The sequence below is a fragment of the Piliocolobus tephrosceles genome, chromosome 10 (assembly GCF_002776525.5).
Source record: "Piliocolobus tephrosceles isolate RC106 chromosome 10, ASM277652v3, whole genome shotgun sequence".
In the NCBI taxonomy this organism is placed as follows: Eukaryota; Metazoa; Chordata; class Mammalia; order Primates; family Cercopithecidae; genus Piliocolobus; species Piliocolobus tephrosceles.
Genome location: NC_045443.1, coordinates 12,688,194 through 12,703,927, shown reverse-complemented (window position 1 = coordinate 12,703,927; position 15,734 = coordinate 12,688,194). Strand labels below are relative to the sequence as shown.

Here is a 15,734-nt window from a genome sequence, read left to right as displayed (position 1 = left end):
AAGGACATAAGATTTGGAGGGGCCAGGGGCAGGATGATATGGCTTGGAACTGGTCCCCACCAAATCTCATATCAAAATGTAATCCCCAGTGTTGGGAGGTGGGGACAGGTGGGAGGTGACTGGATCATGAGGGTGGAGTTCCCATGAATGGTTTAGCACCATCCCCCTTTGGTACTATATAGTGAGTGCTCACAAGATCTGGTTGTTTAAAAGTGTGTGGTACCCCCTGATCCCTGGTCCCACTCCTGCCATGCAAGATGCCTGCTCTTGCTTTGTCTTCCATCATGACTGTAAGTTTCCTGAGGTCTCCCCAGTCATGCTTCCTGTACAGCCTGCAGAACCACATGTGAGCCAATCAAACCTCCTTTCTTTATAAATTACCCAGTCTCAGGTATTTCTTTCTTTCTTTTTTTTTTTTTTTGAGACGGAGTCTTGCTCTGTCGCCCAGGCTGGAGTGTAGTGGCCGGATCTCAGCTCACTGCAAGCTCCGCCTCCCAGGTTTACGCCATTCTCCTGCCTCAGCCTCCCGAGTAGCTGGAACTACAGGCGCCCGCCACCTCGCCCAGCTAGTTTTTTGTATTTTTAGTAGAGACGGGGTTTCACCGTGTTAGCCAGGATGGTCTCGATCTCCTGACCTCGTGATCCGCCCGTCTCAGCCTCCCAAAGTGCTGGGATTACAGGCTTGAGCCACCGCGCCCGGCTCAGGTATTTCTTTATAGCAATGAGAGAATGGACTAATACAGCCCCTATATGAACTATCTTCTTCCTTCTGAAAGAAGGCTTGGCCATCTTTTTGTTTTCTTTCTTCCTTACTTTTTTGACATTCTTTCTCTTCCTTTGTGGCAGATGAGGCCTGTCCTGGCTTGAGAAGGAGCAGGTTTAGAGATATTTATTTATTTATTGCCATAGGTCTTGTACTTTTCTTGGGATGCTGACAAGCATGGTCTGTGTTCCACTTAAGTGGTAACATCTGAAACTCAGAGTCGGCTTGGGACAGCCTTTGGCCTATTTCGTTCTGGACTATTCAAGCCCACCTAGCTTAGGCACAGGTGTTGTCACATCCACTCCATGGACTTGATTACACAAGAGGATAAACCTGGGCTCAGGTTTATAATGTGCTTGCCAAGCACTGCTTTCCTTCTCAGGAAAGGGTTGCTGAGGCCTGGTAAGATTGGATTGGGTTCTGTTGGATCATGGGAAAATTTTCCTGCCGAAGTATTTATCTTACTGCAAAGTCAAAATGGCCTGTAAGCCAGAGTTCACTGTCCAGCTCTAGCCCTCCTCAATCCAGGAGTGGCTGGTGAACTGTATCACAACACAGTAGGTGAATTGGTTGTGCCTGCTTTTACCCTAAGGCTTAAGAATTCAGCTGATTCGGCCGGGCATGTTGGCTCGCACCTATAATCCCAACACTTTGGGAGGCCAAGGCAGGCGGTGTGATGGGGAGTTCAAGATGTGAGGAGTTCAAGACCAGCCTGTCCAGCATGGTGAAACTCCATCTCTAACTAAAAAGACAAAAAATTGGCGTGGGGCACATGCCTGTAATGCCAGCTACCCAGGAGGCTGAGGCAGGAGAATCACGTGAACCCGGGAGGTGGAGGCTGCAGTAAGCTGAGATGGCACCACTGCACTCCAGCCTGGGTGACAGAGCAATACTCCATCTCAAAAATAATAATTCAGCTGATTCACTTCCTAGTCATTTCTAGAGTTGGACTGCGTATTCTTCTGTGACCCATAATAGTTTCTGAGTCAGAATGACTATGTGTCTGTGAACCAATCTGAATTTGATACGGACATCTCCAAGCTGCCTACAACTTTATAAAGAGTTCTTCTAGCTCTATGTGTCCTTTAATCATACACATTTTGGAACTCCAGTGTGCCCGCTCTGGGAAATGCAATGCTAGCCTACCTTGGGCCTTTTTCAGTGGTGTGTTAGAAACTGACTGAGGGGGTGGGGGATCCACAATCTGCAGCAATTTCTAATTTCTATGATATAAATACTCCTACCATTGTCCATTAAAAGCTACCAACCTGATGTCACTGCACATCAAGTTGGAAAGAGATGCACACAATTGGTTCTCCTCTGGGGAGCCAGCAAAAGCCAGCCACCGCTTTGCACATTTTTAAAAAGGCACCCCCTGGTGGATAAATTAAGACAGGTATCCCCTTTGGGCAAATTAGAAAAAGACATCTCTTCTGGGGAGACCTGTGCCACATGTACACCTTAGTGAGAAGGCGGGAGCCCGTTCCTCCACACATAGCTTGTTGAGGGGAATCTGAACTAGATTTTTAGGTCCATTCGCCTCCTTAACTGCGTACTTTTGTGCAGTGCAAAATCAGCTCAACCTTACAAGGCAGTCCAGCCACTGATTCATGACCACCCCGTAGTTAAGTAAAATGGATGGAATAGAAGACAGCCAAGTTACCAAGCAGTCTGAAAGCCTGCTTTATGCGGGTAATTATAGGATGCTATTGCCAGATGGAATATTAGTTGTTCTTAAGATTAGTCTAATTAAAAGAAGGCTATTATTGCTAAAAAGGGCCTCCAACTATACCATTCCAAGGACAGACACGATATAGCTAAGACGACTTGGGAAATGTGATACCTACAGTACTACACAGAGTCCAACTCACTAAATATATTGATCTTCAGTGATTTAAATCCTAACAATAGTCAAACACAGGCATAATGTGAATATTTAAATTTAATGTAGTTCTTTCCTGTTTAACAAACAGTTTTCTATAACTCCTATTTAGGCTACCAATTACCCTGTGAAAGTTATCCTCCCCCCTTTTTTACAGATGAGAAAGCAGGTTGAGAGATCAAATAATTCAAGGTGACTCAAAAAATAATTCAAGGTGATTCTTCCTTTTAAAAACTAAGTATGTAATGGATAATATGCAACTGATTTCTTATGAAACATAACATTTATGTTTTTAGATTTTCTTTTCCTTTAACTCAAGGTAAGTCCAGTTTAAACCTGTACTTTTTGTAATTAGCCAAATCAAATGATCATAATTCAAAGATGCTAAAATAGAATGCTACACAGTGATGTTGATAAATACTGTTGACTAGCCAGCAAACAGTAATGTGAATTTGCTGCAGGACGATCATTCTGATTTAGATATAATAGAAAGATTTTAGATAAAATAGAAAACTTTTTAAAGAAATTCAACTATATCCTAAAACTTGACCTGGTCAAACTTATTCCATATTATATTCAGTTGCTCTAATATACAGCAGGTTGAAGATAAAATAATGACAGAATTTGACTGGTCTAAACATACAAATATATTTTCCCCCTTATCTTTCTTTCCTTGGGAAAATAAGAAAAAGAAAACATTACTCTGTTTACTCAGAAAGCAAGGAGAGCAGCACCTTCTCCTGGACTCCGTGACTGTCAGCCTTCTTGTCATCACAAGGTGAGGGGTGCCAGGATTTCACTATGCTGCTCCTTCACTGGAATGGGAAGGAAATGCTCCAGCTGTTTTAATCAGTGACATTTATTAACATGCTTCAAAAGTGACCAAAGTGTCCAGCCAGCACAATAGCTGAGGCAATCAACGTTCTTAGTGTGATCTCCTCCAAAATACCAAATAAATAGGTTTAGGAACAACCTCAAATAAATTGTAATTTAACTTCACCCAAAATTACACATCCTCTACCTGAGGATAAGGTCACTGCTCTTCCCTGCTCCTGTAAAGATACTAGCGGGAGGGGAGGAAGCTCAAATGACTCTGTAATTTAGAATTACAACCAGAGAAGAAATACTTCAAGCATAGTAGAGACGTTCCATTGAAGAGCCACATTCATTTTGGAATGTTTGTTTTGAAAACAACTCTTCTGGAGGAATTCAAAAGGTACTGAACAAAGCAACATAAAGTAAATCTTGGGTTGTTTTGCAGAATAAACATACACAATTGAGTAGACCAGATGGCAAAAACATACCAATTACAATCTGAATGCTATATTTAAAACCCTTAAATTCTGAAGGCCTGAATATCAACAAACCTATTTATGTTTATGATCCTAAAAAGACATTAAATATTATTAAACCCCCAACTTCCAAAACATAAGAGAGACCCAGCAAACTGGGCTAGTGGTATCTAGTACACAGTCACACATGACTAGACTAGACTAGACTAGAGATCTGAGTTTGCAACCCAAGTACAAGAGGTCTTTAGGAGCTCAGGCTAAAGGGAGGCACTTTATTCAAATGCATGGCCTGAGAGAAGAGGGAAAGTACCTTGTAATCTTAAACTATGTGGTCCATCGCATGTTCTACCTCAAAGACAATCTAGGCTACAGTATCTCCTCTTAAACTGCCAGTTCAGAACACAACATATTTTATTTGGAAGCTAAGTATTTGCTTCACTCGAGTGAAGAATAATTTAGCAGCGACAGAGAACACAACTCCTGTTTTAACCATGGGAAAGAGAAGAGAGAGTGATAAAGTATCTCGCTGGGGAAATCAAAAGATTTCTGGGTCTGTCTGGGTTTATTATATTATGAGCTTGATTCTTCAACCGTCACTCCATTTGGTACTTTCCGGGAAGAAAGTACGTGCAGCAGCAAGGGGAACCAGAAAGACCTACCCTGCTCTTCTGCACCCCCAGCCAGGCCCACTAGCTGCAATGCTGTGCACAACTCCAGTTCCAATGCTTCCCTCCACAGTGGAGGCACAGCCAGGGCTGAGCCAGATGCATGCCCACAGTGTGTTTCTGGCTCAGAGCCTGTCAGGAAATTCATGTCTGGGAAGAAACTAAGTGTTCTGATGATGGCTATGGTCAGCAGATCTACCAGCAATTTGTACCTTTTTTTGTTTCAGATTTTAAGGCAGAAACTCAATCTCAGCAGCTAATTTCATCCTACTTTCTTCAGAAACATTCTCCGATTCAGTTGAGTACGCAGGAAAATGTGTGAACATTCACTCCTGTCCTCCCCACATACATATATAGACATACAATAAGAAACATACATACATATATACCCTAGGTTGTCAATGTATGCTGCTGAAATGCCTGAAAGGTTACTTTTCACTTAAAAATAAAATTTGATGAATTATTCTGCAAGTATGGATTTGGCCCTAGCAAATTTTTATAAATATAGTTTGAGAGGACAGCAACAAAGGTTTTAACTAGAAGCTGTCTTGAGGGTTTTCCTGATAGATTTTGTTAGTATGTATGTTATTTAAAACAGGCATATCCTTATGGATTATAAAAATAGAAATGTATATATTTGTTAATACATATTCACAGCTTATGCTGGAATGGCTCACAGGAGAAGTCATGGTTCATGCAGAGAATAAACATTACTCAAGTAAATAAAAATAAGATTAGGTCCATAAAGGCTGAGAACTTACAGTCAGTAATCAGCTCATTTGGTTTCTCTTTGTAGGGCAATCAAAAACATGAAAGGTGGTGATGTAAACACACACAGACATACAATTACATGAATTACATGGAAAGAATATAAATTAACCAATAAAGCAATGTGGAGTTAAGGTGCAAAAATACAATCTTCATCCATTTTCTCTATTCCTGTGTTTTCAAGCATCACAACATGTTAAATGTCGTGGGTGGCAACACCGACCAGACAGGTCTGAATGTTTGTAGATTTGCTAAGTGTTGAAAGTTAAAGCCAGATCCTTTGAGATCTATGATCACACATTTTGGTAGAAACTGCAGATTTACAGAGATGACTACTGAGCAGTAGGTAGTAAATGGAGCCAAGAAGTACACTCTTGCCCATCCATCTTCCATGGGAATCAGAATATTGGCTTCAATCACTGACTCATCTTTATATAACCTTCACCCTGAAAAACAAAAGTTACCAATGTAAGAATGCTTTAAAAGTCAATAAAGTTTAATTAATCTGTTTTAAGATGCACAAAATTTTATTTTCAGTTTAGTATCTTCAGTAAGGTTAATTTTTAAAAACACAGACTAAAAAAACGCTGATTTGGCTTTTTTTCATTAATTTAATTTAGATAAAGGCAAATGTTTTGTTTTACTAATTTTTAAACATTTCAGTAGCTTTTGGGGTAGAAGCGGTTTTTGGTTATGGGCAAAGTGTATAGTGTCAGTCCAAGATTTTAGTGCAGTTGTCAACCTACATGAAGACAAATGTTATCTCATCTAATAAAAGTTATCAAAAAGCCAATTTCTTCAATTTTGTAAAAAATATTTAAAACATAAAAAATGTGTTCTGGCCAGGTGTGGTGGCTTACACCTGTAATCCTAGCACTTTGGGAGGCCGAGGCAGGTGAATTACCTGAGGTCAGGAGTTCAAGACCAGCCTGGCCAACATGGTGAAACCCCGTCTCTACTAAAAATACAAAAAATTAGCTGGGTGCAGTGGCATTTACCTGTAACCCGAGCTAATTGGGAGGCTGAGGCAGGAGAATCGCTTGAACCCAGGAGGCAGAGGTTTCAGTAAGCCGAGATTGCGCCACTGCACTCCAGCCTGGGTGACAGAGCGAGACTTTGTCTCAAAAAAAAAAAAAAAAAAAAAAAAAAGTTGTTCTGTGCTCCCAGAGGTTGACCTAAAAAAAAAAAAAATTAATAAAAAAAAAAGGTTTGCAACATTTCCTTATAGCTATTTAAAGTGCTCCCAGAGTAATCACAATAATGAAGAAATCAACATAGGACATATTCATTTTAAAGTCTCCAGTTTCTTCAACAAATGTTGCTTGGACAACTAGATACTCACATGCAACACATGGACTCCCACCTTACACCATATAGAAAAATTAACTCACAATGGATCAACCACCCAAATAAAAGAGTAAAAACCATAAAATTCTTAGAAAACATGAGGCAGGTAAATCTTCATAACTGTGGATTTGGCAATGGAGTCTTAGATATGACACCAAAAGCATGAGTAACAAAAGAACAAAAATCGATACATTGGACTTCATCAAAATTAAAATATTTTGTGCATCAAAGAACACTATCAACAAAGTGAAAAGAAGCCTAGAGAAGGGGAGAAAATATCTGCAAATCATGTAAAAGGTTTTGTAACCACAGTAAAGAACTGTTACCACTCAACGACAAAACCTAATTAAAGATTAGCAAGGGACTTGGACATTTCTCCAAAGAATACATACAAATGGCCAACAAGCACATGAAAATATGTTCAACATCATTAGACATTAGGGAAATGCAAATAAAACACAATGAGATATCACTCCATACTCATTAGGATGGCTATAGTTTTAAAAAATGGAAAACAAGTATTGATGAGATGTGGACAAATTGGAACAGACATACATTGCTGGTGGGAATGTAAAATGTTTCAGGTACTATGGAAAACAGTTTGACTATTCCTCAAAAATTAAACATAGAATTGCAATATGGCCCAGTGATTTGACTTCTTTTTTTTTTTTTTTTTTTTTTTTTTGGAGACGGAGTCCCGCTCTGTCGCCCAGGCTGGGGTGCAGTGGCCGGATCTCAGCTCACTGCAAGCTCCGCCTCACGGGTTTACGCCATTCTCCTGCCTCAGCCTCCCGAGTAGCTGGGACTACAGGCGCCCGCCACCTCGCCCAGCTAGTTTTTTGTATTTTTTAGTAGAGACGGGGTTTCACCGTGTTAGCCAGGATAGTCTCGATCTCCTGACCTCGTGATCCGCCCGTCTCGGCCTCCCAAAGTGCTGGGATTACAGGCTTGAGCCACCGCGCCCGGCCCTGATTTGACTTCTAATTGTATATACAAATGAATTCAAAACAGGTATGCAAACAAATACTGTACACACATGTTCATAGCAGTACTATTCACAATATCTGAGAAGTAAAAACGTATGTCCATCAATGGATAAACAACTGTATATATATGATTATCTGACCATAAACAGGAATTAAATACTGATGATACATGCTACAATGTGGATGAACCTTGAAAAATTTATACTAGGTGACAGAAGCCAGACACAAAAAGTCACATACTGTATAGACTCCATGTATATAAAATATTAATATATAGAACAGGTAAATCCACAGAGACAGAAAGCAGATTCATGGTTGCCAGGGCTTGGCGGAAGAGGGCAATGGGAATTAACTGCTTAATGGGTTCAGGATTTTCTTTTGAGGTGATCAAATGTTTTATAACTAGACAGACGTGATGGTTGCACAACACTGTGAATGTACTAAATGGCTCTCAATTTTTATGTTAAGTGAATTTTACTTCAATTAGAAACAATCCTTACAGTGATGGGTTACTGCACTAGGGAGCCTGGACTAGGTGAGGACAGGTTCTACCATTAAAGCTGTGTGACTTTGGGCACCTTACCCAGCCTTTCTGCTAATTTTTTCATCTATAAAATAAGTATAATTCCTTAACAAAATCATTGTAGGGAATATTTAAGACAAATATAAATGAAAGTACTTTGTAAACTGTAAATCGAAATACAAATAAAGGTAGTATTATTAACAAAAAGCTAGATTAGTGCCACTCCCATTTATGGACTAAGTCTATTAATAATAAAATTTTGATAAATTTATCAGTTGCTCTTTATAGACTCCATGTAAAATGCATTTTAATATTTAGAATCTGATGCCATTTCTTTTTTTTTTCTTTCTCGCTCTGTTGCCCAGGCTGGAATACAATGGCATGATCTTAGCTTACTGCAACCTCCACTTCCCAGGTTAAAGCAATTCTTGTGTCTCAGACTCCTGAGTAACTGGGATTACAGGCACACACCACCATGCTTAAGTTTTGTATTTTTAATAGAAACGGGGTTTCATCATGCTGGCCAGGGTGGTCTCAAACTCCTGGCCTCAAGTGATCTGCCCGCCTCCGCCTCCCAAAGTGCTGGGACTACAGGCATAAGCCACCACACCTGGCCAGAATCTAATGCCATTTCACCTGGTTATTAGTGTATTAAAAATGGCTCAACATTTAAAGACATACTAAGAAAAGTGGTCAACAGAAACCCTACCTTGAGATACCCCCTTTTTTCCCCCCTTTTGAGACAGGGTCTCACCATCATGGCTCACCGCAGCCTCAACCTCCCACCTCAGCCTCTCGAATACCTGGGATTACAGGTGTGCACCACCATGACCAGCAAATTTTTGTATTTTTTTGTAGAGATGGCATTTTGCCATGTTGCCCCAGCTGGTCTTGAACTCCTGGGCTCAAGTGATCTGCCCACCTCAGCCTCCCAAAGTGCTAGGCTCATAAGCATGAGCCACTGCACGCAGCCAAGATACCCTCTTAAATATAAACTCTCCCAGTGATTGTACTTACAGGAATTGCTATTAGCGTCTGTCTTCCCAGCCTTGGTATGCCTGCTTGAGTTCTGCTGAGATTTGTTCTGCTCTTCTCCAGTGAGTAAGGCCTTTATTTCAGAAGGGATTTTTCCTTGGTCCATTGCCATGCACCACTGCTTGTACTGAAATATGTAAAACATATTTAAATAAACCTTTATTCGTCAGAGTTCAGGAACCACTGGTAGAAATCCTAGACATAAGAACTCCCATGGCTAGAGGTCATGTTTGCTGCTGGGAAACCCACTTTCCATGGTATTACCTATTTATAAGCTGAAGACATGTATGAGATCTGCTGTCTTTCAGAAGAGGTGGAAAAACAGCTGCTGAATCGTCTTTGATGTATTGGAGTGTTGCTCAGATTTAAAAGGCCCCTGTGGTTAAAAAGACATCTCCCCACAGTGTGCCACTAGTTAGAATTCATCTTTTATATATATATATACTTGTCACAGTATTATTTCTACTCCCAAAATAAAGAAATAAATGTCAATAATTTCCTTTCTCTCTTTAACAAGTAATCATTAAATGTCTACTATCTACCAGAGTGCATGCTAGGGACTTTGGGGGTATACAAAGACAAAGCTGACCAAAGATTCTGCCCTCAAGTGGCTTACACTGCAGAAAGTAAGAAATAATTGATAGCATGTCACATATTCAACATATCAAAAAAATCTACTGAATAGTATATATCTGGACAATATACACAGCACTGTTCACGTCCCTCTCTTCATGTTCCAACCTTGTTGTCTTACTTTCTAAAAACCTGTGGATGCCTGTCCCAGTTGTGTAATGATCACGGTAGTATCATCTCTCTCTTCTGTCACTTCCTTCCTCAGCTCACAATAATGGAGTTTCAATTGTGTTTTATCTACTGTCTTTCACATTTTTACAGCCACTGTCCAACATCTGAATGGATGAGTGAATAAAACATGTAAAATAAATAAAGTCACTTGGCCAGGTGCGGTGGCTCATGCCTGTAATCCCAGCACTTTGGGAGGCCAAGGCGGGTGGATCATGAGGTCAGGAGATCGAGACCATCCTGGCTAACACAGCGAAACCCCGTCTCTACTAAAAATACAAAAAAAAGTATCTGGGCGTGGTGGTGGGGGGCCTGTAGTCCCAGCTGCTTGGGAGGCTGACGCAGAATGACGTGAACCTGGGAGGCGGAGCTTGCGGTGAGCCGAGATTGCGCCACTGCACTCCAGGCTGGGCAACAGAGTGAGACTCTGTCTCAAAAAAGTAAACTATAAAATTTTAAAAAATAATAATAAAGTCACTTAAACACGAATGGTATGCCATGCACAGTTACACATTGTTATATTGCTTTGTCCACTTAGCAATATATTGTGAGTATCTTTCTACATCAGTAAATAGATGTGCACTGTGATTTTTACTGGCTACGAAGTAGTCCAATATATGAATGTAGTAACATTTATTTAACCAGTTTAACCTTTACTGTTGTCCATCTGGGTTATTTTCCATTTTCTTCTCTCATAAACAGTCCCTTAGTGTGACAGTCATGTACACTCTGCTCCCACCAGCAGTGTATGAAGATGCCTATTTGCCCCCATCCTGGCTAACAGGTTAATACTCTCTCCAATGTTTGCCAACTGCACAGGTGATAACTGGTATCTTCGTATTTTAATGTATTATTTATTTAACTGTTAAGGTGATTTTTTCATGTGTTTATTGACGATTTCTTACCATTTCCAGTTCCTCTCTGAGGGCACATATAGCTCTTTCTCGACTGGATACCAACTCTTCCAAATACTGATATCTCAGCTTTTTTCGGGCTCGGCATTCTCTCGCACTCTGGCGGCTCCTCTCAAGTTTTGCTTTCAAGTCAATTTTGGCTGGCTTCCGACCACGTTTACCGGGCTTCTTTACTTTGCCTCCAACCACCTTCAGCAAGCGAGAGGAGAAATAATTTTTCCCTTAGTTCTGTGTACAGAAAAGTGACTATGGCTGCATATTAGCAAAGAGAACATTTACAAACAAAACTTGAGTGAAGCCTATGGAACTAAGAAAGCATAATCCCATCAAATGCCTTCTGGGTCTTTGCCTCATAATTTATTTTCTGACACTTTTGAAACCATGAATGTGAAAGAAGAAATAATGTACATTTTTATTATTTATTTGATAATGAAGTTTAAATAGCTCAACCAGTAAACTTTATAAACCATATGGAGATGGAAAATAAAAAACTAAAAAAATCTAGTAAATATTTTGTTCATGAATTTTTTTTTTTTCCAGACAGGGTCTCACTCTGTCGCTCAGCCTAGAGTTCAGTGGCACAATCACGGCTAACTGCAGCCTCGACCTCCAGGGCTCAGGTGATCCTCCCACCTCAGCCATAACTATAGGCGTGAGCCACCATGCCCAGCTAATTTTTGTATTTTTGTTGTTGTTTTTAGAGATGGGGTTTCACCCATGTTGCCCAGGCTGGTCTCCAACTCCTGGGCTTAAGTGATCTATTTGCTTTGGCCTCCCAAAGTGCTAGGAGTAAGCCATGGTCCAGGCACCCTCTTTTCTTTTTTTTCTGAGACAGGTTCTCGCTCACTCTGTTACCCAGGCTGGAGCACACTGGCACCATCATAGCTCACTGCAGTCTTGAATTCCTGAGCTCAAGTGATCTTCTGCCTCAGCCTCCCTAGTAGCTGGGTCTACAGATGAGCGTCACTATGCCTGGCTAATTTTAAAAAAATAATAAATTGTTTTGTAGAGCTGGGGTCTTGCTGTGTTGACCAGGCTGGTCTAAAACTCCTGGCCTCAAGCGATCCTCCTGCCTCAGCCTCTCAAAGTGCTGGGATTACAGGTGTGAGCCACTGTGCCTAGACTCATTAAAAAGTTTTTATTGCCTTGAGAAAATAATTCCAACAAAATACATTTAAAGAACTCAACATTCGAAACTGTAAGTTCATTATGATCTCAACATTATAAAACAATACATGGAAGAAAGGACGTTAACAAGGTCAATGAAGACTTCTCTGATAGGTGTAATTATAAATAGCTTTTCCTCACCTATATGTTTACGATTTTCAAATTAGATAATAAAGTATAAAATATGTGTATAAAATTGTATAGATATAAATAAATATGTATCCTAAGGAATTTAGCTATAAATTCCCTCAACTTTGTTGAGCCCAAAGAAACACACAGGCAGTCTCAACTGTCTCAGTAGATTTCTACCTGCTCCCACTGATGTCATAAAGCAACCTCTCAATATCCCTGTTACTCAGTTACCTGCCTAGGCACAATTATTAGGTGACTGGCAAAGTAATTTAATCTTCTTTGTTGTTTAGCTTTGAAACCTTCCCCAGTTTTTATGCAAGATGTAACTATGTGGTAAAGATGATGACTTATTAAACACTTGAACCTGAACTTACACATCAAGTAAGTGTTCTTCAATGCAGTCACATTGAAAGGGGGTACATTTCATCAACTAAGTGCTCTTCAATGCAGTCACCTTGAAAGGGGGTATAGTTTTTCCAATAATGCCACAATTCAAAGATTTTTTGGAAAGTAGTATTGGAGCCAGTTTTTATAAGTTTTATAAGGCATAACACAGTATGTTAGAGCTATACACTATTCTTTAAATTCCCAATCTGATTATCCACTTTATTTATCTGACAAGGTTCTGAATGACTGACGTCTAGCTCTTTCCGAAAATCGCCCTCAAAGAATAAAAATTTTACACATTTAGTGTCCTGACAGGAATACTGCTAAGGCTTTAAAGGCAATTCTAAAAGAGAAGATGCAAAAATCAAACACTGGCAAATTATTAGAATAAATGTAGATGCCTTCCCAGGTAGCAAAACTCAAAGGGTCAGTATCTGTTTGGATACAAAAACTCAGATTTGTTTGAAATACTATTAGTGGCCGGGCGCGGTGGCTCACGCCTGTAATCCCAGCACTTTGGGAGGCCGAGACGGGCGGATCACGAGGTCAGGAGATCGGAGACTATCCTGGCTAACGCTGTGAAACCCCCTCTCTACTAAAAATACAAAAAATTAGCCAGGCGCAGTGGCGGGCGCCTGTAGTCTGAGCTACACCAGAGGCTGAGGCAGGAGAATGGCATGAACCCGGGGGGCGGAGCTTGCAGTGAGTGGAGATCCGGCCACTGCACTCTAGCTTGGGCGACAGAGCAAGACTCTGTCTCAAAAAAAAAAAGAAAGAAAGAAAGAAATACTATTAGTATCACATTCACAAAGCTAAGCACCCTAAAAAGATCAGATAATTACTAAGTCTGTTAGGTCAAGAAAACCAAGCTTTAAATGTGAATCAGCCACATTTACCAAACTCTGTCATATCATGATGGCCAACCATTGTATCTAGCATTTTGTGGGGTGTCTCTGAAATGAGGCAGATTACTCCAAGGCTCTGGGGGAAAAAAAAACCTGTCCTTTCCATCACCATCTTAAAAGCCAGGTGCCTCAGTACTACCTCCAAGTTAGTTTCAAGTTTTCAAAATCTGGTCTTTTAAAACTTTTCTCTTCTGCATCATGGTCATGTTTTTATTTGTTTGTTTTGAGATGGAGTCTTGCTCTTGTCACCCAGGCTGGGTTCACTGCTCTCAGTTCACTGCAACCTCCTCCTCCCAGGTTCAAGCAATTCTCCTGCCTCAGCCTCCCGAGTAGCTGGGATTACAGGTGCCCACCTCAGGTGATCCACCGGGCCTGGCCCAATCGTCATGTTTTTATTACATTATAACAATATACATCTATCTGGGTACGGTGGCTCACACCTGTAATCTCAGCACTTTAGGAGGCCGAGGCAGGTGGATCACCTGAGGTCAGGAGTTCGAGACCAGCCTGGCCAGTATGGTGAAATCCCCTCGCTACTAAAAATATAAAACTTAGCTGGGCATGATGGTGGGCGCCTGTAATCCCAGTTACTTGGGAGGAGGCTGAGGCAGAAGAATTGCTTGAACCTGGGAGGCGGAGGTGGCAGTGGGCCAAGATCGGGCCACTGCACTCCAGGCTAGATGACAACAGCAAGATCCCAACACAAAAAAAAAAAAAAACCGGCCGGGCGCGGTGGCTCATGCCTGTAATCCCAGCACTTTGGGAGGCCGAGGCGGGCGGATCACGAGGTCAGGAGATTGAGACCATCCTGGCTAACACGGTGAAACCCCGTCTCTACTAAAAATACAAAAAATTAGCCGGGCGCGGTGGTGGACGCCTGTAATCCCAGCTAATCGGGAGGCTGAGGCAGGAGAATGGCCTGAACCCGGGAGGCGGAGCTTGCAGTGAGCGGAGATCTCGCCACTGCATTCCAGCCTGGGGGACAGAGCTAGACTCGGTCTCAAAAACAAAAAAAACAAACAAAAAAACATACCTATCTATCTATCTATGAAACTTTCTTCAGACCCAAATATTTGAAAGCAATTGCAGGATGACTTAGTGCATCCAAATATTACAATGGGCTAAATTTAAAATTATGCTTATATCTCATCAATTGCGTAATTTTAATAAAATATTTCGAAATCACCCTGCATTAAAATAAAGTATATTTACTACTGAATACACTTTTTGAAAAGCTTATATATATTACATTGAGAACTCATGTCTACAGTGAAATAAATGAATAATGACATCTATTCTTTATGTAGTAAAATGAGTCATTGATCATACAACACTATAATCCAATACTTCATATATTGCTGTTTTTAATCAATTCAGGAGTAGCCGCTTTTGAGAAGCCAGAAAGAGAACACCGTGTACTTCATGGACTTCACTGATTTTTGAAACAAATCTACCAATCATAAAACTATAAAATAAAAGCTATAACCCTTTGTTTAGTTTTCATGGTAGCAAAATATTTTAATTGGATCTGTGTTATTCCATTTTTTTTATTAGAAAGGCATAGTAAATGAATCTAAGGTTTCCGTATTTTATGTCATCTCCTATAAAGTCACATTTAAAACATATAATCACCACTTCTCTAGCTTAACTTTTCCTCATTAATAAGCCAAACGTTTTGGCTTTTTGTAACAGCTAATGCCTAAAGTTCCACGAGAGTCAAGTGTATCACAGGATTATTGTAAATCTTAGCTATAACAATGTATATGAGACTACTTTGTAAAGAAAAAAAGTATTTGGTAAAAGGAATTTGAGGAGATAAAAAAATAAGAGAGAAAAAAGTAACATACAAATGTAGGTTAGTACTAGTTGCCTTAACAACTGAACTTTATATATATCATGAGCCATAAAGACTGAGGAACAGGCCGGGCGCGGTGGCTCAAGCCTGTAATCCCAGCACTTTGGGAGGCCGAGACGGGCGGATCACGAGGTCAGGAGATCAAGACCATCCTGGCTAACCCGGTGAAACCCCGTCTCTACTAAAAACACACAAAAAAACTAGCCGGGCGAGGTGGCGGGCGCCTGTAGTCCCAGCTACTCCGGAGGCTGAGGCAGGAGAATGGCTGAACCCGGGAGGCGGAGCTTGCAGTGAGCTGAGATCCGGCCACTG

At 40.7% G+C, this 15,734-nt stretch overlaps 1 protein-coding gene across 1 annotated transcript in view; it reads right to left on the bottom strand.

Annotated features, from left to right (window-relative positions):
- Window positions 1-2,692: 2,692 nt before the first annotated feature.
- CREBL2 (cAMP responsive element binding protein like 2) overlaps window positions 2,693-15,734 on the bottom strand; it is a 33,985-nt gene continuing 20,943 nt past the window's right edge. Inside the window, exons 2-4 of the mRNA XM_023226135.1 lie at window positions 10,968-11,165; window positions 9,244-9,388; window positions 2,693-5,816 (exon numbers count right to left, since the gene is read on the bottom strand). Coding sequence (XP_023081903.1) covers window positions 5,812-5,816; window positions 9,244-9,388; window positions 10,968-11,165 — 348 coding nt within the window. The 3' untranslated portion in view covers window positions 2,693-5,811. The remainder of the gene's footprint in view (window positions 5,817-9,243; window positions 9,389-10,967; window positions 11,166-15,734) is intronic.